The sequence below is a fragment of the Lagenorhynchus albirostris genome, chromosome 4, assembly GCF_949774975.1.
Source record: "Lagenorhynchus albirostris chromosome 4, mLagAlb1.1, whole genome shotgun sequence".
In the NCBI taxonomy this organism is placed as follows: domain Eukaryota; kingdom Metazoa; phylum Chordata; class Mammalia; order Artiodactyla; family Delphinidae; genus Lagenorhynchus; species Lagenorhynchus albirostris.
The window spans coordinates 110,744,816-110,769,395 of NC_083098.1; the positions used below are offsets into that span (position 1 = coordinate 110,744,816).

The 24,580-nt window shown below is 45.9% G+C and overlaps 1 protein-coding gene across 2 annotated transcripts in view; it reads left to right on the forward strand.

The window, feature by feature from the left end:
* Positions 1 to 24,580, forward strand: part of SLC2A9 (solute carrier family 2 member 9) — a 180,846-nt gene that overhangs the window by 107,759 nt on the left and 48,507 nt on the right. For both annotated transcript variants that reach the window (XM_060147351.1, XM_060147352.1), the window contains 3 exons: positions 5,827 to 6,014; positions 17,810 to 17,920; positions 23,152 to 23,253. In XM_060147351.1, coding sequence (XP_060003334.1) covers positions 5,827 to 6,014; positions 17,810 to 17,920; positions 23,152 to 23,253 — 401 coding nt within the window. The remainder of the gene's footprint in view (positions 1 to 5,826; positions 6,015 to 17,809; positions 17,921 to 23,151; positions 23,254 to 24,580) is intronic.

Genomic DNA, 24,580 nt, shown 5'->3' on the forward strand with positions numbered 1-24,580 from the left:
GTTGCGGTGTGAAGCGTGGGCGGGCAGAATGTGGGCTCCGCCCTCTGCGACAGTGCGGACAGGAGCTCGCAGGGTCCCATAGCCTCCAGCTCATCGTCCCCATCCCCCATCGCCATGCTGCCCACTTCCAAACCCCTGCGCCCATCCAGGCTCCAGCCACAAAATGTCTCCCAGACCCATCCCTTGGAGGCTCCTTGCCTGTATTGTCCACATGGGTCCAGCTAACACGTGACACATGAGCCAAACACCCCCCCAGATGTGTGCCCACTACCCAGTCCTCACAGCCTGAGGGGCTGGCACGAGTGTCATCACTGTGTTAGAGGTGAGGATGGGAGCCACAGAGGCTGAGCGATTCTTCCATGGGTACCCACGCCAGGGCCTGACATCTAGGGCCGTGTGCTTAAGTACCAGGCTGGCAGCTGCACAGCTGAGTTTGCAGCCCCCGTCCCTTCCAAACCCTCCCTCCTAGACCCCAGACAGCACTGGACAGATATACCCCACATTTGCCCTTATTAGGTTTTGCATGATGAGGGTTTCACTCGTGCCTACTAGCCTCCCAGTGGGTTACTTGTCCCTGAAAGGGGGCACCGAAGGGCATCTGCAGTGAACCAGGCTCCAGGCTGGTGCCCTGCCTACGCTCCCCCAGGTGGATGTCATAGTGACCTGGAGACATAGGTGGCCTCAGCCCTACCTTACAGATGAGACCTAAGGCTTGAGAGGTCAGATGCTTTTCCCATGTCATACAGAAAGTGAGTGGTTGTGGTGGGGCAGAACCTACAGCTATCTAATTTCAATGGCTCTGCATCTGTTTCCCTTTGCTGCTGTAAAAAATGACCGCAAACTTAGTGACTTAAAACATAAATTTATTATCCTGCAGTTCTGGAAGTCAAAACTCCAAAATAGGACTCAATGGGCTAAAATCAAGGTGCCAGCAGGGCTGTGTTCCTTTCTGGAGGCTCTAGGGGAGAATCATTCCTGTTCTTTTGCAGCTTGTAGAGGCCACCTGCATTCCTTGGCTCACGGCCCCTTCCTCCTTCGTCAAAGTGTGTCCCTCCTCCAACCTCTGTTTCCATGGTCACTTCTCTTTCTCTCTCACTCTGACCCTCCTGCCTCCCTCTTATAAGGACCCTTGTGATGACATTAGACCCACCCCGATAATCCAGGGTAACCTCCCCATCTCAAGGTCCTTAACCTAATCACATCTGCAAAGTCCCTTTGGCCATGAAAGCTAACATAGTCACAGGTCCTGGGGATTAGAACATGGACTGATTTGGGGGGTCATTATTCTGCCTACCTCAGATTTTTTCTGCTCTTCAAAGTTCCTCCTAAAAGACAAAATAGCCCTTTGTCTGGTGATGTTTGCCTCCTCTCTCCGCTCAATGCCGTCCATGAGATTCCCCCTCCAGGCTCCCAGGATGTCCTGGATTCACTGCCTCTGTGATACGTGCCATATAAAGTTAGAATCACACTTCTTGATGTACTTCTGCAGGTTGTTAGTAGGTACCCCAGCAAATACATTTGGGAAAAGTGAAGCCAAACAAAACTAAATGGGTGTCTTTCCTGCAGGACTTATCAGAACCTTTACTATTCTAATGTGAAGTTTGAACCACCAAGAGACAGAGTGCTCATGCAATGACACTAAACTCCTCTGATCAAGGAATCTGGTTTCCATGGAGCCTCTCTTGGGATTAGAATTCCACAAAAGCTTGTTAGGAAATGTGATGTGATGGGGACACCACCTCCCCGGTGCAGGATCTGCGGCTTTTGTTTAGCACAGTGCCTGAAGCCTAGTAGATGCTCAGTAAGCTCGTGCTGAGCATTGGCTCTGAATGGCCTGTGACTTCCATCAACCAGGCCTGAGACCCTCCCTTTAAAAGGCCAGTGCTGTCCCCCGCAAGGGCTCTGTGTTCTGTAGAACTGATCAGAGTTGATGATATGCCTGGGATACCTGAAACTCAATTGTCCGCCAATCAGCAGAGCCAGGCAAAGCCAAACCACCACCCCCCACCACAAGACATCCTGGACTGCGGTCACTGGCCCGGCCATAGACCTGCTGGCCTTGAGGCTGAGGCAGAGGAGAATTCAAAGCCATGTCCCCCCTTGACCACAGGCCCATGGCCTCCAGGGAAAAGAGGACATTAGAATTTACCTAAGGAAGCCACTCACCCCCTTCCTGTCCCAAAGGACTCTGTGTCCAGCCAGGCGCCATGGGCAGGTTTTGAGCAAAGCAAGCTTTTCTTAGTATTGGTGGACATCTGTGGGGGTCTCCCACCTGGGAGGGGCCTCTGAGCCCCTGTGCCAGGCCACAAGGCTCTCTGAGGCCCCCGCTTGACACACTCTTTTAGCAACTTTCAAATATCCAATACAGTATTATTATTATTTTTTCAATACAGTGTTATTTATTATAGTCACCGTACTGTCCATGGCATCCCCAGGACTTATGTATTTTCTAACTGGAAGTTTGCACCTTTTGACCACCTTCCCCCTTTTCACTCACCTACCACCTCCTTCCTCTGACGACCACCAATCTGTTGTCTGTGTCTGTGAGCTTGGTTTGGGGTGGGGAGAGTTAGATTCCACATATAACTGAGATCATAAGTCAGATCTCCGTCTGACTTATTTCACTCAGCATAATGCCCTCAAGGTCCATCCATGTTGTTGCAAGTGGCAGGATTTCCTTCTTTTTTTTTCTTTTTTTTTTTTTTTTTTTGCAGTACGCGGGCCTCTCACTGCTGTGTCCTTTCCCGTTACGGAGCACAGGCTCCAGATGCGCAGGCTCAGCGGCTATGGCTCACGGGCCCAGCCGCTCTGCGGCATGTGGGATCCTCCCAGACTGGGGAACGAACCCACGTCCCCTGCATCGGCAGGCAGACTCTCAACCACTGCGCCACCAGGAAAGCCCTCCTTCTTTTTTAAGGCTGAATAATATTCCATTGTGTGTGGGGTGTGTGTGGGGTGTGTGTGTGTGTGTGTGTGTGTGTGTGTATATATACCATATCTTCTGTATCCATTCATCCATCAATGGACACTTGGGTTGTTTGATGTCTTGGCTCTTTTCAATAATGCTTGGAGACATTTTTGATTATCACAACTGAGGGGGTGCTTCTGGCATCTAGTGGGTAAGAGGGCAGGGGTTGCTGCTAAACACCTTACAATGCACAGGACTGCTCCCATCACAAAGAGTTCTCTGGCCCCAGACGTCAGAAGTGCCAAGGTGGAGAAATGCTGCTTTCAGGGAAGGCAGTGGGTTTACCAGCTGGGTTGGTTCAGCTCAGATCAACAAGCACGAACTTAGCATCTGCCCTCCAACCGGGCACCAGGAAGTGGGCTTCAAAGTGCTCACAGCAGGTGGAAATGAGGTGCCGATGACAGTGTGGGGAGAAAGCACCGAGGTGGGAAAGCACAGAGGGCTGTGAGAGCCTAGGCTCCGGCATCGGGAGGGAGGAGAAGTTAGCCAGGCAAGGAATGGCAGGAAGGACATTTCCGGCAGAGGGAAGGGCACGGCAAAGTGCAGAGAACCAAGAAAGCACAGCGTGTGTAGGAAAGCTGAGATGCATGTTTGCACATCCAAGAGAGATGCATGCAAAGATGGGGGCAGCAGGAGAAAAGCTGAAGGAGAGCCATGGACTGGGCCATGGAGCCTGACCTTCACCCTGCAGAGTGTAGAGGCCAAGGGGCCTTTTAGAATCAAGTGCACTGGTGAGATGGGTGCTGATGCTGCAGTGTGCAGAGGGGGTTATGGTCGGAGCTCCACAGGGCACGAGAAGACTGGACCCAGGAGAGCAGTTATGGACTACTGGGATAGTTCAGGATAAGGTGTGAGAACCAAAGCAGCTTGGCACTTCCAAAGTTGCAAACAGAGTGACGCTGACTGATGATTTTGCCCTGTCAAGTAATTAGTTGTTGCGGGTTGGCTTCTCCAGGAAACAGAGGCTGAGGAGTTAGGAGTACAGACGTTTCCCTGGGGAGTAACAGCTGGGCAGGGAAAGGGCGCAGCAGGATTGAACAGAGGAAGCCTCAGACCACAAGGCCACCTGGCAAGGTCTCTGCCAGCCCTGGAGGGAGCCCCAGAACAACACTTGTGCATTACATGAGTCCCTGCTGGGCAAGGATGGCTGGGCCCTTGTACCACAGCCATGCTCAGTCATGGGCTGGGACCACTATGAGAATGGCATTTCCTGGGCTTCAAAGATGAGATGCATGCCCCTGAAGCTAAGAGCTGGAGGCTGTCGACGAACCAACCTCCTCACAGCCCAGAAGCCAAGTCCTTTCCTGAAGGGAGCCCGAGTGGCGCATCTTCATGTCTGCTAGGCCAGTCGCATGAGATACTCTTCGTCACCCATTCAGGGGAACCACAGAAGGAGGGGTGTGGGACAAGTAGAAGCAAATTTTTTATGAACATAAATACAATAGGGAAGTTAAGTGGATGATTTAAAAGAAGAAGGAGAACAGAACTTTTAAGAGGAAGAAGAGAGATTTTTGCTCCAGGAAACTCTAAAAGTTGAACACTGAATTTAGCTGAGAGCTTCCTGACAGCCAAGGTGAAAAGGAAAAAAAAAAAAAGAAGTTCTAAAGTTCTCCTTATTTTATATGGAAAGCATGTATGTCAGGGAGGAGAGATAAATATTTTCTTGCCCTAACACTCTAGGATTACTTTGTCACATGAATGTTGCATTTTTGAACTTTGAGAAATACTATGGTTTAGTGCATGCTGCAGAAACATTACTCATTCAGCTGTTTCTTCCACTTACCCTTAATAAATGCTAGGAAAAATATTAAATTACAGCTTACAAAAGAGACATTCTGAGACAGTTTTCAATATACTCCTGGGCTTGCTTCTTGGAGAATCTGGAGAAATTTAACAGTTTTTTTTTTTTTTTTTCCTACCTAAGAAGAGCAATTTCACATGGCCTGTGATGCAGAGCAGTGTTTTCAGGGATGATGCCCATTGTGTCTGGAATGGAATGTCCACAGGAGCCGTCACCATAGCCACCATCCCTGTAGGAGGATGAATATATAAGTGCTGAATATTTAAATCCATGTTCTAAATGCATCTCCCCTGATCTGATTATTGTGATCTCAGGGGTCTAATCAGACAGCCCACATTTGTGCATATATCCATGGAGGTTTACTCAATTAAGGGCTTGGTAAAAAAAAAAAAAATGACAGGTTCGCTGAAGCTGGAAATTTGCAGTGTTCAGGCTGGGAAAGGCCTGAGTCACATGGGTGAGCTTGAATCCTCGGAAGGTTAGCTCTTTGAGAATATTCCAACCCAGGTTTCTGTGTTTCAGAGGGGCTTGTGGAAAGGACCCTGGAGGTCATTTAGTTCAATCCTCCTTCTGAAGATAGAATCGACTCCTGGGCATCCTGAGCAAGTGGCGATCAGACCTCTGTCTGGATGTCTCCTATGAGGATGAGCACACAGGGCCGCGCAAACAGGAGGGGCTCAGTTATATTCATGAAGCCAGGGTTTAGCATGTGTTACATCACCCAATCATTACAGGAGCCATGTGAGGCACGGGGCACTGCTCATCTACCCAGTGGTAGAGACGGGCTTTGCTGTGGGATCGATCAGGAGACCCTGGTTCTCTCTTGGCTCTTCTCCTGGCCAGCTCAGTGACCTTGGGCAAGTCATTGCATCTCTCAGGGCCTCTGTTTTCCAACTTTTAAACAAAGGCTTGGCACTCCATGGTTTCAAAGATCCCTGCCAGCTGCATCCCTGACAAGGAGTGTGTCTTGGTTGGACCAACCATCCCTGTGGGACCCAGCATCAGACACAACAGACATCCTAATCCCACTGAAATCTGTGCTTGTCCCTGTTGGCAGCCTTCCAGACATTCCTGGGCAAAGAGGACGTCTCCCGAGAGGTGGAGGAGGTCCTGGCGGAGAGCCGCGAGCAGAGGAACAGCCGTCTGGTGTCCGTGCTGGAGCTGCTCAGGAGTCCCTCTGTCCGCTGGCAGGTCATCACTGTGGTCATCACCATGGCCTGTTACCAGCTCTGTGGCCTCAATGCGGTGAGCACTCCTGCACAAACGGAGGAACCAGAGGGAGGCATGGGAGAGGGGCAGTTCAGGGCCTGGACGCCCAAGTCCCAGCCCCAGCTCTGTGCCGTTGGGCAACCACATAACCTGATTAGTTTCTGCATCTGTAAAATGGGATAACATAATACTGAAAGAAATAATCCATGCAAGGTGTTCAATAAAGCAGCTAGCCCAGAATTACCCCTTAATAAAGGCTGCCTATCAGTATAATTACTTATCCTTAGAAATACTTAAAAGTCATATTTCTTAATAAAATGGGTATTAGGAAGTCATAAGTGAGCAACACTGAGGTGATTTAAATAAAAGTACCCTTGGCTGGGCTGGCTTCAGTGCCCAACTTGGCCTGAGAAAACCTCAAGGCTTTAAAGAGAAAGTTTCTTGGGGCCTGAGTTGACGTGGGCAGGGAAACCGGAGGAGGGAGTCTTGCATGGGGTTCCCTAACCCTCTGATGGACAAAGCCGCCCCTTCTGTCTTGGGGGCTCCAGAAGGTAGAATTCAGGAACTTGAGGCCTAGGAGGCATACTTAGGATGATTATTATTATTGTCCCTTCTGGAAAAGAGTGGGTTGCCTCCAGGGGTGGTGAGTTCCCCATTCATGAAAGTGTGCAAGCCAGCTGGCCAGCCACTTGGCAGGGATGCATAGAGGAGATTCTTGTACCGAAGCATCCAAACTACCTCTGAGGTCACTTACGTAGCTCAGGACAAGTGTGGCTAGGCCTAGAGGGAGGGAGAAGGGAACTTCTGAAGAGGTCTGGGTAAAATAACTGCCCTGTGTGTATGAGCCTGGCATACAAAAGTCAGCAGGGAGGGTGTTTGTGGGTATGTAGGGGAGGTGACCTGAAAGGGGAGTAATTCCTGTCCGGAGAGGGAAGATTACAGCACAGGAAGTTACAACCACAATGCTGTGCCTCATTTCATCAACTCTTAATTCTTTTTTTGGAAACAGTGGGATGAAATGAAATCATCTCCCTACTTAATTGTTTAACCTTGGTCTGGTCAGCAGAATGAGGGAGCCCCTGGGTTAACAGCGTGACCTTGGATTAGTCCTGTCATTTCCTCTCTTTGTAAGACCAAGGTCATGCTAGACAGTCTCAAATGCACCCTGCCTGTTCTGAGAAAGCAGAGAGAGAATGTATCCACTCTTTAAAGTTAGCATGTGGAGTCATAAAACCACATATGGAATCTGTATTTAACGAGGCATTTAGATTGAGAACCGTGACATTTCTAAACAGAATTCTCTCCTCCGCTGGGACATAATTTTCCAATTTGCATACCCTGTATAACTTTATAAATTCCCCTCGGGTGCATCTATAAGCCCCACTGCGTAAGCATAGATAGAAAAAAAAGTCTCTCCGCTCCCAGAGCCAGCAGTGCTGAGATCTCAGCCACCCGCCTCGCGTTGACTGTGTTCCATCTCTTTTCTTATCGTTGTGAGAACACTTAGCATGAGATCTTCCCTCTTAACAAATGTCCAAGTGCACAACACAGTACTGTTAACTCTAGGCACCATATTGCGCAGATCTCTAGAGCTTGTTCATCTTGCTTTGCTGAAACCTTACACCTGTTGATTAGCAACACCGAGTTTTCCCTCTACCAGCCGCTGGCAACCGCAATTCGACTCTCTGCTTCTATGAGTTTGACTATTTTAGATACCTCATATCAGTGAAATCGTGCAGTATTTGTCCTCTGCGACTGGCTCATTTCACTTAGCATAATGTCCTCCAGATTCAGCCACAGTGTCATAAAATGCAAGATTTCTTTCTTTTTTTTTAAGGCTGGTTAATATTGCATTAAATGTATATACTACACTTTCTATATCCACCCATCCATCAACAAACATTTAGGTTATTTCCATATCTTGGCTAATGTGACTATTGCTGCATTGAATGTAGGAGTGCTAACATCTCTTCAAGATCCTGCTTTCAACTCTTTGGGATAAAAACCCAAGAGTGGAGTTGCTGGATCATATGGTAACTCTATTTTTAGCTTTTTGAGGAACCACCATACTGTTTTCCATTGTGGCTGCACTCGTTGACATTCTCACCAAGAGTGCACTAGACTAGGCTCCCAAGTTCTCCACATCTTCACCAGCACTTGGTGGTAGTAGTAGTAGCAGCCATCCTAACAGGCGTGAGGTGATCTCTTGCTGTTTTGATTTGCATTTCTCTGGTGATTAATGATGTTGAGACTCTTTTCGTATGCCTGTTGGCTATTTGTATGTTTTCTTTGGAGAAATGTCTATTCAAGTCCTTTGCCCACTTGTTAACAGGGTTTTTTAGAAGCTTTGTGGGTGGGGGGGGGATTTATTATTGTCATTTTGCTTTATTTTTATTTTTTTCCTATCGAAATGTAGGAGTTCCTTATATATTTTGGATATTAGCCCCTTATCGGGTATATATGGTTTGCTAGTGTTTTCTCCCATTCTGTAGGTTGCCTTTGTGTGCTGTTGATGATTTCCTTTGCTGTGCAGAAGCTTTTTAGTTTGATGTAGTCCCACTTGTCTAATTTTGCTTTGGGTGTCATACTCAAAAAATCATTGCCAAGATCAATGTTATGAAGTTTTCCCCCTATGTTTTCTTCTAGAAGCTTTACAGTTCCAGGTCTTATGTTTAAGTCTTTAATCCATTTTGAGTGAAGATAAGGGTCCAATTTCATTCTTTTGTGTGTGGATATCCAGTTTTTCCAACACCATTTGTCAAAAAGATTATCCTTTCCCCACTGAATATTCTCGGCACCCTTGTCAATCAGTTGACTGTATATGCATAGGTTCATTTCTGGGTTCTCTCTTCTGTTTCATTAGTCTGTATGTCTGTCTTTATGCCAGTACCATACTGTCTTAATTACTGTGGCTTTATAACATATTTTGAAATAAGGAAGTGTGGTGCCTCTAGTTCTGTGTTTTCTCAAGATTGTTTTGGTTATTCATGGTCTTCTGAGGTTCCATATAAACTATAGGATTATTTTTTTCTATTTCTGTAAAATATGCCATTGGGATTTTGATGGGGATCACATTGAATCTGTAGATTGCTTTGGGTAGTATGGACATTTTAACTAATACATATTAAGTCTTCTGATACGTGAACATGGAAGATCTTTCCATTTATTTGTGTCTTCTTTCATTTCTCTCATCAGTGTTTTGTAGTTTTCAATGTAAAAGTCTTTCACCTTCATAGTTAACTTTATTCTCAAGTATTTTATTATTTTTGATGTTGTTGAAAATGGGATTATATTCTTAATTTCCTTCTTGGATAGTTCCTTGTTAGTGTATAGAAATGCAACTGATTTTTGTATGTTGATTTTGTATCCTAAAACTTTACCGAATTTGTTTATTAGTTCTAACATTCTGTATGTGTATGTGTGTGTGTGGTATCTTAGGGTTTTCTACATATAAGAACATGTCATTTGCAAACAGTGATAATTTACTTCTTCCTTTCTGACTTGGATGCATTTTGTGTCTTTTTCTTGCCTAATTTCTCTGGCTAGGACCTCCAGTACTATGTTGAATAAAAGTGGCAAGAGTGGGCATCCTTCTAAGACCTTCCTGACCTTAGAAGAAAAGCTTTCAGTTTTTCATCGTTGAGTATGATGGTAGCTGTGGGCTTATCATGTATGTGCCCTTTATTTTTTTGTTTTGTTTTGGGAGGGGTTGTTTTGGGTTTTTTTTAACAAAAAAGGTATATTAAACCCAACTATATCAATAATTATATGAAATGTAAATGGGAAATAATGCTCCGAGTAAAAGAGATTATTGGCATGCATCTGAAAGCAAAACTCAAGTATATCCTATTTACAAGAGAAAAACATTTAAACATAAAGATACAATTTGAAAGTAAAAAATGGAGAAAAGATACACCATGCAAACAGTAAACATGAGAATGTTGGTGTGTCTAAAATAATATAAAACAACTATATGCCCTTTATTACATTGAGGTAATTTCCTTCTATTCTTAGTTTGTTGAGGATTTTTTTTTTTTTTTTTTTGCGTTACACGGGCCTCTCACTAGTGTGGCCTCTCCCGCTGCAGAGCACAGGCTCCGGACGCGCAAGCTCAGCGGCCATGGCTCACGGGCCCAGCCGCTCCGCGGGATGTGGTATCTTCCCGGACCAGGGCACGAACCCGTGTCCCCTGCATCGGCAGGCGGACACTCAACCACTGCACCACCAGGGAAGCCCCGAGGATTATTTTTAATCTTTAAATCAGGAGTAATACTTCCAGCTTGGCATGGAACCTGACATGGCCTAGATTAAAGAGCTCTGGGCCAAGATCCAGAGGCCTGGCTTTCTGTCTCACTGTGACCACAAAACCTGCAGTTTTAAACCAGACCAATTGCTTTCCCTTGCCCAGCCTCTGTCTGCTCAGCTGTAATAACAATCAAGCACACACTTACTTAGCACTTAATATGAGCCAAGAGCTGTCTCCATGGCAGCCCTGTGAGCTAGGCATGACTGTTAGGCACAGAAACATTGAGATACTTTCCCTAGGTCACACAGCTAGGAATGGTGGAAAGGGGAGCCTCAGCCATTTCGCTACAAGGTCTGGGTGCTTAAACCCCGTGCAGGAAGGATCCCCAAGGCCCCTTCAGAGCATCCCCATATGTGTCACTGGGCTGTGTCCCCAGGTCATCCCTAGGAAGCCAAGGGGACAAGCCTTACTTCCATCTTACATACAAAAGGATAAACACTCGTTAGCAGCAAATCCCAGCCTCAGAGCCCAACTGTCCTGTGCTTCAGTCCAATCTCTCTCCCTGCACCTGCTACCTTTTAATCCAAATAATTCATGACACCAAGGAAGAGAGCTGTCTAACACAGATGAAAAACTTTAAATGTCCTTTAAGACTTGCTCTGTCCCCTTAGTTTTACCAGAAATTATTTGGGGGTGGGAGGACATGGTCCATACGTTAAGACAGTTGTAAATACTGCTAGACATCTCCATTCATCACTTTTTTCTGGCTCCAAAGGTCCTTCGGGGTAGGTGGCACCGTCCCCATTTTCTAGATGAAGAAACTGAGGCTTACAGAGGGTCAAGGACTCGCTCAAGGTCACAGTGGGTGACGCCTGTGCTGTCAAACTCACATGTCCTGGCACCAGGGGCCCTGCCAGTTTGGCCAGCCCATCTCTAAGACCTTGCACTAAACCAGCCTTTCTCAGCACTGTGCACATTTGGGGCTGGAAAATTCATTGCCACGAGGACTGCCCTGTCCACTGTAGGATGTTTTGCAGCTTACCCGGCCTCTCCCCACTAGATGACAGCAGATACAGCAATAAAAAAGTTCTCCCGACGTTGCCCGACATCTGCTGGGGACAAAATTGCCCCCAGTTGAGAACCACTGTCCTAAACAAGCATTACGTATTGTTCAGTACTTTTTGGCTGAAGAGTCAATGAATGGTTTTCACATACTAGAAAATCAAGTGAAAGTTGAATTTAACATTTAGTTATTTCTAAATTCCTTTTCAGTGTCATATTGTGTTTTCTCCCCTCCTTCTCACAATAGCTTTCGAGTACTTTTCTCTAAAATTAGACTTGTCACTTAAAATCACTTATTTTATGCAGCTGCCTTCCTCCTGAGCCATTTGTCGTTTGCACAAAAAACAGGCTTTTGTGCAAATATTTAGTCTCTCTGACACTGCTCCCCTCCCCCCAACCATCCTCGAGGATGGAGACCCTTCCCACGGTGCCTGTGTCTCCAGCAGCCCGTGGCATAGGGGAGGCAGCTGAGTGTTTAGGAAGGCAAAGAGTGCGGGGTGAGAAGAACAAGGGCAAGGAGGGCACTGTTTCTACCAAGTCCTTGGGTTGATGAAAATTGGACCGACTGCCATACCTGGTGCAAGGAAGCCATAGTTTTCTTGAACCTTCTGGAATCTTCTGGAAGGTCAAGGATGAGGATGATGGTACTCTTATCTGTCTTGGGTTGCCCTTCTTTCTTCTGGATTCCTATCTTTTTTTTGTGTGTGTGGTACGTGGGCCTATCACACAACTGTCCCATGTTCTCCTTTACCAAGGAGCAGTCACATCTCCATAGAGAGATGGAAATCTTCCAAAATGATACCCATTATTTGTTATGCACCAGTTAGAGAAAAGATGCTTTACTTCATCATTTAAAAAACTTTCACAACAACCTTGAAAGACAGAGTATGATTACCTTCTTTCAGAGAACGGAGATTTCGAGACGTGAAGTCCTTTGCCTCCAGACCCACAGGTCACCAGAAGCAGCGCTGGGATTGAAACCCCGGCTTGTGGGCCTCTCAGAATTGCTGCCCCTTCCACCCCACCATCTGCATCAGTGGCTGAAGACCACCAGGCAACCAGAAAAAGCACGACTGTGTCGGGATGAGGTCAATGCAAATCACAGTCCACAGGAGGGTCCTCTGGGGGACACGCTCCAAACTTCCTCGTGCCTCCGTGTTGTTCAACGCCCTCAGACTGCCAGATCACATAAAACTCAGTGGGAGCAGATGCAGAGAGTTACCTTCCGGCTCTGTAAGGTGAGGCAGAGAGAGGGAGATGGCTTCGTGAAGCCAGCAAAATGAGGCCGACGGCTTGTGTGATATACAGGCCGTCCCCATGGCAACAGGACCAGCCCAGCACGTCCTCACTGCAGGCCCTGGATGGGGAGAGGGTCCAAAGGGCCGATTTCTGCCTGTCATTGCAGAAATGCATTTAAGTATAAGATGACTGGAGGGCCACTTATAACTGTCCCTGTGAGCCCATAATGTGGGCTGTCTTCACCGTGACTCTCTTCACTAACGTTTAAACCTGTCAGGGATGCTCCTGGCACTGTTGCTACAAGGGAGAGCTGGAAGCAGGGAAGAAAGGGGGTTGGAAGGGGTGTGAGAGGCCAGGAAGGAGCACCACGCAGGAGGCCGGAACATAGCTTCCACGGAGAACACATATCACATGGGATCAGAGGCTGGAAGCTTCTGGAATGTGAGCAGGTCAGGGTGTGGGGTTCAGAGCTGAGGCTGAGAATGATACAAATGTCAGATCCACCTTTGCAGCAGGGCAGCTGGGGGTGGAAAGGGCCCAGAGAGATCGCTGACTGTTGAAAATCCATGAATTTGGGCAAAGAGTAAGAAAGGCAGCTAAACTCTTCTGATCCAACCCTGAAGATGTGCTGGGGAATCAGTTACCTTCAAAAGGAGAAGAGATCATATAAACAGATCCAGTGGAGACTAAGGCATTTTGGAATTATTTTAGCTTCTGTCAGAGCCCTAAGAGCTTTAGGAATTAATGAATTATCAGGAGCTACTTCTGTACTCTATGGACATGACAGCAAAGATAGAGTCTAAAATTCTAATTTATCAGCTCATTCAAATGAGAGGCAGACACAAGCAGGAGAGTCTTTGTTTTACGTGAATATTTTTTAAATAATATTTAATTTTATCTTATTTATTTCTGGTTGCGTTACATCTTCGTTGCTGCAAGCCATTGCTGCGCACGGGCTTTCTCTAGTTGTGGCGAGCGGGGACTACTATTCATTGTGGTGCGCAGGCCTCTCATTGCGGTGGCTTCTCTTGTTGCAGAGCACGGGCTCTAGGTGCGCAGGCTTCAGTAATTGTGACTCACAGGCTCAGTAGTTGTGGCTTGCAGGAGCTAGAGCGCAGGCTCAGTAGTTGTGGCGCATGGTCTTAGTTGCTCTGCAGCGTGTGGGATCTTCCTGGACCGGGGCTCAAACCCGTGTCCCCTGCATTGGCTGGCGGATTCTTAACCACTGTGCCACCAGGGAAGTCCCTGTTTTACGTGAGTATTAAAACCAATTTTTGCCACCAAATGCATCAATGCCCACAAGCCCAGAAAAATTCATGCAGTAGTTTTTACTGGAGTCTCTGGGTGTGCCTATAACTTTATGAAGAATTACTTATTTACTAAAAAATAAACTCTTGAAATTAAAAAAATGCGAAGTGAGAGCTGTGAGTTCAGCTTTACTGGGGGCTTACTGAGAGCTATAGCCCAAGAACCAGCCTCTCAGATAGCTCTGAAGAACTGCTCCAAAGAGGTAGCGGGGGAGATCAGTATATATATGATTTTGGTGAAGGGGGTACGTGCAGTCAAGCACACATCTCAGTAGAAGGTTGCTGCTAGCCACAAGGAGCATATGTCTCATAAATGATTTTAGTGCTTTTCTAAGTATGAGAAAATGCAAGAAATTGGGTTCATAAAATTTTCTCTCAAAAACATCTATCTGAAGGCCTGTTCTGCCAGTTTTCCCAGCGCACAGAGTGTCTCATTCCTGACCTCCACCCTGAACTGCTTTCAGGGTATGTTGAAGGTCAATGACTGCAGTGGCTAATGACATAACCCTTGTAGAGCCAGGTGGCGAGAGACATTCTTTAGCTGGCAAAACCATCTGTAGATATGAGTAGGTCCTAAATTATAACTTCTCCCCCAATGTGTGAAAGGTTTTTTTCCAACCAATGCTGGTAAAAAGACAAATCTGTAGAAACAAGACCTTTCTCCAGAAACAAAGAACCAAATGCAGAGAACACACCCAGCTACAGTCGAGCCTGACAAGTTATAAGCAACAAGCCCTAATGTTTCTGCTTAACAATGATCAGTTTATAAATGTTCCCAAAGCCCTTCAAGGCAGCACGTTTTCTTGTCAGATTTCATGTATCAAGACTGCATGGTTTTCTATCATTCAGCAAACTCTTGCTTTTCAAGGAAATGGCTAGGATTGGGAGGACACAAATGATTTATGTTCAGCCTATCGATCCAAAACTTTAGATCAATGAATAGTGACTTACCCAGTTCCTGACATCTCCCAGGAAGGGCGTGGTTATCCTCTTTTGACCAAGGAGGAGAAGGAATCTCAGCAAGGCAGAGGGAATTGCCTGAGGTCACACAGGTAGTTCAAGATGCAGCCAGGTCTCCAAACTCCACATCAGTCATTGTCGGATGCCCTGTGAGTATCTGTTAGGGTTAGGTTTGGCCTCATGTGGCAGAAGCCTCAACAGTGATCTAAACAATACAGGTCTTCTCTCTCACATGAAGGAAATTAGTAGGGCTGGTACAGCAGATCCAGGACCACACACAGTGGTTTGCAGAGGGCAGTCTTTATTTATGCCTGTTATCCTGGAATCATTATTAACACACTTCAGAATGCCCAGGTTTGAATTACGCTAGTGAGTATGGACAGAGTCTCCTCCTTTTTCTTTTTCTTTTTAACATCTTTATTGGAGTATAATTGCTTTACAATGGTGTGTTAGTTTCTGCTGCATAACAAAGCGATTCAGCTATACATATACATACATCCCCATATCTCCTCCCTCTTGCATCTCGCTCCCACCCTCCCTATCCCACCCCTCTAGCTGGACACAAAGCACCGAGCTGATCTCCCTGGGCTATGCGGCTGCTTCCCACTAGCTATCTATTTTACATATGATAGTGTATATATGTCCATGCCACTCTCTCACTTCATCCCAGCTTACCCTTCCCCCACCCTGTGTCCTCAAGTGCATTCTCTATGTCTGTGTCTTTATTCCTGTCCTGCCCCTAGGTTCTTCAGAAACATTTTTTTTTAGATTCCATATATATGTGTTAGCATACGGTATTTGTTTTTCTCTTCCTGACTTACTTCACTCTCTATGACAGACTCTAGGTCCATCCACCTCACTACAAATAACTCAGTTTCATTTCTTTTTATGGCTGAGTAATATTCCATTGTATATATGTGCCACATCTTCTTTATCCATTCATCTGTCGGACACTTAGGTTGCTTCCATGTCCTGGCTATTGTAAATAGAGCTGCAATGAACATTTTGGTACATGACTCTTTTTGAATTATGGTTTTCTCAGGGTATATGCCCAGTAGTGGGACTGCTGGGTCATATGGTAGTTCTATTTTCAGTTTTTTAAGGAACTTCCATACTGTTTTCCATAGTGGCTGTATCAATTTACATTCCCACCAACAGTGCAAGAGGGTTCCCTTTTCTCCACACCATCTCCAGCATTTATTCTTTGTAGATTTTTTGATGATGGCCATCCTGACTGGTGTGAGGTGATATCTCATTGTAGTTTTGACTTGCATTTCTCGGATGATTAGTGATGTTGAGCATCCTTTCATGTGTTTGCTGGCAATCTGTGTATCTTCTTTGGAGAAATGTCTGTTTAGGTCTTCTGCCCATTTTTGGATTGGGTTGTCTGTTTTTTGATATTGAGTTGCATGAGCTGCTTGTATATTTTGGAGATTAATCCTTTGTCAGTTGCTTCATTTGCAAATATTTTCTCCCATTCTGAGGGTTGTCTTTTTGTCTTGTTTATGGTTTTCTTTGCTGTGCAAAAGCTTTTAAGTTTTATTAGGTCCCATTTGTTTATTTTTGTTTTTATTTCCATTTCTCTAGGAGGTGGGTCAAAAAGGATCTTGCTGTGATTTATGTCATGGAGTGTTCTGCCTATGTTTTCCTCTAAGAGTTTTATAGTGTCTGGCCTTACAATTAGGGCTTTAATCTATTTTGAGTTTATTTTTGTGTATGGTGTTAGGGAGTGTTCTAATTTCATTCTTTTACATGTAGCTGTCCAGTTTTCCCAGCACCACTTATTGAAGAGGCTGTCTTTTCTCCATTGTATATTCTTGTCTCCTTTGTCAAAGAGAAGGTGACCATATGTGCGTGGGTTTATCTCTGGGCTTTCTATCCTGTTCCATTGATCTATATTTCTGTTTTTGTGCCAGTACCATACTGTCTTGATTACTGTAGCTTTGTAGTATAGTCTGAAGTCAGGGAGCCTGATTCCTCCAGGTCCATTTTTCTTTCTCAAGATTGCTTTGGCTACTCAGGGTCTTTTGTGTTTCCATACACATTGTGAAATTTTTTGTTCTAGTTCTGTGAAAAATGCCATTGGTAGTTTGATAGGGATTGCATTGAATCTGTAGATTGCTTTGGGTAGTGTAGTCATTTTCACAATGTTGATTCTTCTAATCCAAGAACATGGTATATCTCTCCATCTGTTTGTATCATCTTTAATTTCTTTCATCACTGTCTTATAGTTTTCTGCATACAGGTCTTTTGTCTACCTAGGTAGGTTTATTCCTAGGTATTTTTCTCTTTTTATTGCAATGGTAAATGGGAGTGTTTCCTTAATTTCTCTGTCATATTTTTCATCATTAGTGTATAGTAATGCAAGAGATTTCACACAGTCTCCTTCTAACTTCCTGCTCCAGCATCTCAACTGGGGCTTTCATACCATAAGGGTTCTATGTATAGTTATGCAGCTTGTGAGTTGCAGAACTCTCCGGAGCTTCATTCATGTTGTACCCATTATAGATTTATTATGACAGTTTCCAGTGGATGACAGTAAAATGTCTTGTGGATCAGGGACCTTATCTAATTCTCACAAAGTTACCATGGGGGCTAAAAGCAGTGCTGTCCTGAGGTCACCTAGTGTCCCAAGAGGGCTGCTGAAGCTCTAGCCATCACATTCACCATCCTGAGAGCAGAAAGGAGGAAGGGCAAAGAAGAGATCACAGCTCTTTCATGAAAATCTCCTTTTAAGGAGAATTCCTGGAAGCCTTACCAATAGTTCTGTTCATATCTCATTGCCACACTTAGCTGAGCACATGTTGCTCCCAGTAATGTAGACATTCTGTTAGTATTGGAGAAAGGGAAAATGTGGGAGAAAGGAGAAAATAAGCGGTCGGCCAAGCCGCATAGCTCCACCTTATGCCTCTGGATTGAGCAGCAAATCTCAGAGACCACCTTGTACCTGAATTTAATTTAGAAAATAGATGCCTCTCACTGACCCTCCTGCCTTCTTTTTCTCTCCTGCTTTATAGATTTGGTTCTACACCAACAGTATCTTTGGAAAAGCTGGAATCCCTCCGGAAAAGATCCCATACATCACCTTGAGCACAGGTGGCATCGAGACTTTGGCTGCCATCTTCTCTGTGAGTAAACTGAGGGTTATTCCTGAGAACATCATGGGGGGTTAAACAGAGCTGCAGGGACCCCCAGGTAACAAGCGCATGAATTTAAAGAAACATGCCCTTTGTCACTCTGAAGTGTCTGAATTTGGGGAGTTTATAATGCAGTTTATCACTGACGTTTCACCCATCTAGAGAATATTCTTATCTACATCTTGTTTCCCTACTGTCTTCTTTTCAATAAGTAGTTCTTTTCTTTGAACTCTCACTTAGTCCCAAATGACACATTGTGGTGAGCACCCTGTAGAGAGGGCCACATCTCCCTGGGAGTCCAGAGCAGAGTCCGTATGAGCCTAAGTTCTGTTGCCATCACTTTAAAACCATTAGCTGTCATCACCACCCCAAACATGTAGGAGTTTGCAAGGCAAAGAAAAGGAGAAAGTACACTCCAGTCCATCAGTCCATCAAGAGGGTAACTTATTAATAAGCAACAGTGTCCAAAAGAAGAGAGACGTAGAGCTTGTCACTTTTTCTCAACCTTTGATATGTAAAATAAACATACGGGGGGCGTGGGGTGGTGGATAAAACATTAGGGAATTTCAGAATCTAGCAGAAATTGCAGAGGTTTTGCAAACAGACCTAACTGGAGTTGAATCCTGGCTCTGGAAATTCTTGGCTGTGTGATGCTGGACAATGCACTCAACCTCTCTGGTCTTTGGTTTCTCCCTTTATGAGCTATTCCCATGTCTTCTACCTTGACCTTTTATTTCCACTCTTGCTCACTGATTTGCACTGACAAGATTGATATCAGTGCAAACAGGCAGAGGCTTCCAATTGTATTTCTGACTCATTTCTGAAAGAACACTTTATTTTGTTCCCTGCTCTTAATGGGGCATTCTAACAAGATGCTTTTAAAAACGGATGTCATAAGAGTGTAGAGACCTGATGATCTGCCTCCCTCTTCCACTCACAGTCTTTTGTTAGAGAGACAATATCTTGATGTTTCACAATCTGGAAGTTTCTCAAAATTCTTGTCTTGAGTTATAGACTCTACCCAGCTGTTATTATTAATTTTTACATTGATCATCAGGAAATCACAGTCAGTCTGGAACGAAAGTCATGGGGAAATTACAGTGTTTGTTTTTTGGATTTTCCCTTTTTTGTTTGTTTGTTTGTTTTTTTTGGTAAAGTATTTTGTTATGAGAAATCAGCATGAGCTCATTAGGGTAAATTTGTAAAATACAGAAAATAGAAACAAAGAAGAAATCACCTACAATCATACTATCCACATAAGTTTGGCAAAATCTCTCCTTGTGTTTTCTCTTTTTTTTACATAAATTTATGTATTTATTTTTGGCTGCGTTGGGTCTTCGTTGCTGCATGCAGGCTTTCTCTACCTGCGGCAAGCAGGGGCTACTCTTCATTGTGATGCGTGGGCTTCTTATTGCAGTGGCTTCTCTTGTTGCAGAGCACGGGCTCTAAGCATGCATGCTTCAGTAGTTGTGCCTCACGGGCTCTAGAACTCAGGCTCGGTAGTTGTGGTACACGGGCTTAGTTGCTCTGCAGCATGCAGGATCTTCCCAGACCAGGGATCGAACCTGTGTCCCCTGCATTGGCAGGTGGATTCTTAACCACTGCGCCACCAGAGAAGTCCCGCCCCTTGTGTTTTCTATACATCGATGGCTGTATAAATCTTACTCAGTGTAATCCTATGTATAGACTAATCTTAACTCCGCTTTTGTTCACATAAACTTATGTCCAAATGATTTTCCATCTTATTATTTGTTTGAGTAAATTTTTATTGAAGTATCATATATGTACAGAAACATATGTAGATCGTCACCCCCTCTGAATTAGCACTAGTTGTGAAAGCTGTATCGTTCTTCAGAAATTGGCTATACAGCAATTTCCTTAACCATTGTTTGCGGGGTAGGGTTGTTGAGTGTCTCTGCTCAGAGCCTGGATGGCAGAGCCACGCTGCCTGGAATCGGTTCCCAGCCGTGTCCCTTTTAAGCTGCATAACTCCGATAAGTTATTCAACAGCTCTGTGACTCGATTTCCGCATTTCTATAATAAGGACACCATCCCTGCCTCACAGGGAAGGAGTGAGGATTAAACAAGTAGACACAGTGATGCAAGCAATGCCTGGCACTGACATATGACTCAGTGAGTGTTAACTATTCTTGTTCTATTTAGGTAGGTTCCCATTATTTGTCATCTTAAATAAGGCTGTGATGGACGTTCTCACAGAGAGCAGGACTTTGCAGAGTCTCTCTCGATCTTTCCGTAGTTGAGGAAACCAAGACCAGAAGCAATGACTTACCCAGGATCACACAGCAGTAGGTCAGAACCTGAGGGCATGGGGAGCGCTAACATCAGGGCCCCTCTGCTCCCCAAGACCCTTTGTGCTCTACCTGAGATCTCAGGAACGTGCACATCAGTCCTGGAAGTCAGGTGATTGCCCCCATTTGAAAGAGGAGCAAACAGAGGGAGTGGGGATGCTTCCACCCTCGGTCTCTCTGACTCCAGAAACCCCTGCTTCTGGTCCCCACTGTCTGGCTGGTAGATCATCCTCAGTAAAGCTGATAGTCTTTGATGAAGTACTTCTTTCAAGGACTGATCCCAAGAAGGAGGTAAATGACTGGGAGAGAAAGAGAGGACCTTTCTAAGATCAGAACTGGAGGTCACAGCCTCTGAAGAGTCCGCCCGCTGCTGCCTTCAAGTCTGGATCATGATGGGCCGTGGTCATTTGGATCTTGTGCATTCTAGAGGCATGGGCACCTTCGGTGGGCCCAGAGCAGGGATGGCGGCTTCATAGTGTTGGTGGTGGATTCATTCCTCCATGCGTTCATCCATGCCACAAGCAGCTGCAGGGCACCTATATCATGCTTGTGCTTGGAGGTCACCAGTGATGTTATCATGATCTAAGGAGAAAGACCCAGAAACAGACACATGCCACATGCAATGCTGGGATGAGCTCTCCTGTGAGGGGGTCCAGGAGGGCTTCCTGGAGGAGGGACCCAGGAGGCTGAGAGTTGAAGGGCCAGCGGAAGTTAGCCAGGTAAAGGAAAGCCTGTTCCGTGGCCCTGTGTGCAAGGCCCCGGTCTGCACTCCCTCCTAGTTTATTTTCTAAAGGAGCTGAAGATGCAGAATCATCCATTGGAAAAAAAGTGGTAAAAAAAAAAAAATGGTAGCATTTACTCTAACCCCTTAGTTGAGTTGATGCTGCAGCAAGAACATCAATTTGGAAAACCAGCTGCTGGAAATTCATGAGATTAAAGTCAACGTGAAGCTGGGAGTCTGGGATGGAACAATGTGCTCGGGGAGAAAGCGTCTGGGCTCTAGGGCCTGGCGGTTCTGAATTCAAATCCTAATCAGCCTTTTCCCAGCTGAGTGGTTTGGGGAAAATCACCAACATCTCTGAACGTATTTGCTCATCTTTAAAATGGGTACATAACCATACCCACCTGTGGGAGGCAAAATACTGGCTCCCCAAGTGTCCACGTCCTAATTCCTGGAAACACGAATATGTTATTTTATGCGGCAAAAGAGGCTTTACAGATGTGATGAAATCAATGGTTGGGGGGATGGGGAGGTTACCCTGGATTATCCAGTGGATCCAGTGTAATCACAAGGCTCCGAAAAGAGGCAGGAGAGCTGTAGTCAGACAAGGAGATGTGATGACAAAAGCGGAGGTGGTGTAATTGTTGACTTTGAAGATGGAGGGAGGGGCCCCAAGCCAAGGAATGCAGGCGGCCTTGAGAAGCTGGGAAAGGCACGGAACAGATCCCCCCCTAGAGCCTCCAGAAGGGAGGCAGCCCTGCCAACAACTGAGTTTTGCTCCCTAAGACCTATTTTAGATTGTGGCCTCCAGAACTGGGAGATAATCAATATGTGTTTCTTTAAGCCACTAAGTTTGTGGTAATTTGTTACAGCAGCCAGAGGAAACTCATGCACCACCTTACAGAATTTCTCATGGAAACAAAACTCAAAGTGTATGAAGGCCCACTGGACGGTCCTGACAGAGTCAATATTCAGTACATCCCTTGCCCATTCCAAAGCTGTTATTACCTTGTTTCCAAATATACATATACTATTTCATCCAACCCCGTGAGGTAGTTCCCTATCAAAAGGACTTGCCAAGTTTTTTGGGTTTTTTTTTCTTTCTTCTTACTGAGATTTTTGACGGTCTATTAAAATGGCTTTGGGCCTTAATAACATTGAGAAAGATTTTTGGTCATTTGATCTGCAATTAATTTCACCTCCTGGCATTGCTTGTCAGCTTGGGCAGCTGTAAATGATTGCCATCTTGCAGAAGCAGCTGGTTTTCCAAATCGATGTTCTCGCCGCAGCCTCAACTCTCTGATGAGTGAAGGTCCACGGAGTGTCGTTCAGGCCACACGAGCCTGAGGGTCGGCTGCCACGCGGGGCAGCGGCTTGTGGAGCACGAGGCTCATTCCGCGGAGTAGCTGGGACACTGGGCTTTTTTTTTTCTTTTTTCTCTCTTCTTTTTTTAATATTTTGGCCACACCACGCGGCATGTGGGATATTAGTCCCCCAACCAGGGATCGAACCCGCGCCCCCTTCAGTGGAAGCGCAGTGTCCTAACCACTGGACTGCCAGGGAATTCCCTGGGCTTTTTTCAATCAGGGGAAATAGAATTAACATAAGCCATTCTTGACCCCTTACTCATGACAAGAAGTTTTTGCAGTTGTCAGGAATTCAGGCTAAGCAGCCTTTCATATCCTGCGCTTACATCATCATTTGAGAAGCGCTTACGTTAACCTGTTGCCTGGTGGGAAGTCTGCATGTGGATGTGGGGATTCTCCTGGTTCTGAGGGCTCATCCTCATGGGAGGAGGCGTCAGAAGGGGAGCCAGTAAGGGGGGATCCAGAGTCAGGGCCCCGTGTCCCCAAGCAGACAAGCAGTTTTGCGCTGGGAGCCCATTTCCCTGAGGTACCCTTCCCATCCACTCCCGACTCTGATAATACCTTTTATCGGGTGGTTCTGTTTCTGAGTTTGGCCAAGGGCATTCCCTGCACCCCACTCTCTGGCCCCCAGGATGTGCACCTGTGACTTTCTTCTCCCTCCCTTTCTTCCGCTCTCGTGAAAATCATTCCTATGGCTGTGGCAGGGTAGAAACTGGCCAAGCGCCTCCAGGTCAGAGCCATCCAGTGCAGTTCCAAGGCATCATGGTCCCCTTCGCTCACTGCTAGAAGGGGAGTAATAACCATCTCTCTCTGACCCTGACCTAGGGCTTGGTCATCGAGCGCATGGGACGGAGACCCCTTCTCATTGGTGGCTTTGGGCTGATGACCCTCTTCTTTGGGATCCTCACCGTCACGCTGACGCTGCAGGTGAGAGGACGTGTCTGTTGCTCCCCAAGGGAGCACAGCATGGGCATGGCTTCTGGCTTTGTGCTCTGGGCCCTTCAGCTTGGGAGGTCCGTACAGTCTACAGACGACTCTTGTAATGCAGGGTTCCCAAGGGCATCTCGGCTCTGAAGCTGCTGGGCACCCTTGGGGAGGGGGTTTAGTAATGGGTCCTTGAACTGGGGGGATAAGAGACATGACTTCTGGTCCTGTCGCTGCCACTAATGAGCTGTGTGGCCTCGGGCAAGATATGTCCCCTCCTGAGCCTCAGTCTACCCATCTGTGGAATAGAAGAGATAGCACTAGATGAGTCCTAAGATGCCTCTTGCAACTCTCACATTCCAGCTCAGGGTGGCTGGCACTGCCGTATGAGGCACCTTCACAATAGTCACATCGCCGCCTGTGGGTACCAAGAGGGGCTCTGGAGCCAGACGCCGGGTGGGAATCCTGGCTTTCCCACTTACTCTCCATGAAACTTTTGGCAAGTCACTTAACCTCTCTGCTCCTCGGGGCCCCATGTCTAAAATGGGACAGTTATCCCTATATCCAGGGGTATCATGAGGATTAAATGGGAAATGCACTGAAAGGACTTGGAACAGGGCCTGGAGCATAATAAGTGCTCAGTGAATGTATATTTGTGGGGATGGATAGAGCCATAGCTAATTCTTATGAAAGTGGTATTTTTTTTCCTTTCATGGTGATGAGGAAACCGAAGCATATATCTAAATGAATAAGCTGCCCAAGGTTTCACAGCTGGTGAATGGCAGAGCTGGGATCAGACCCCAGGATCTTGGGGTTTCCTCTGCCCCCCGCAATGCTCAAGGCAGCCTGCATTAATTGAGCACCTATTCGGTGCCTCGAGTCCATCTAGGCCCTATGGGAAGCATGATGCAAGGTCACAGGGGTCAATAAAACTTTGTATTTTTCAAAAACAAACCCCTAAATGGAGAGTTGCACGTGTTGGTCATCTGCCAAAGGTCTCAACGTCCCCCACATCTTTAGAAAAAGGCAATATTACAGTAATTCCCCTACATATGAACAAGTTCCGTTCCGAGAGCACGTTTGTAAGTACAGTTTGTTCGTAAGTCCAACAAAGTTAGCCTACGTACCCAACTAACACAATCGGCTATATAGTACTGTACTGTAACATATTTATAATACTTTTCACACAAATAATACATGAAAAACAAACACAAAAAATAAAGAAACCATTTTTAATCTTACGGTACAGTACCTTGAAAAGTACAGTAGTACAGTACAACAGCTGGCATCCAGGGGCTGGCATCCAGTGAACAGGCAAGAAGAGTTACTG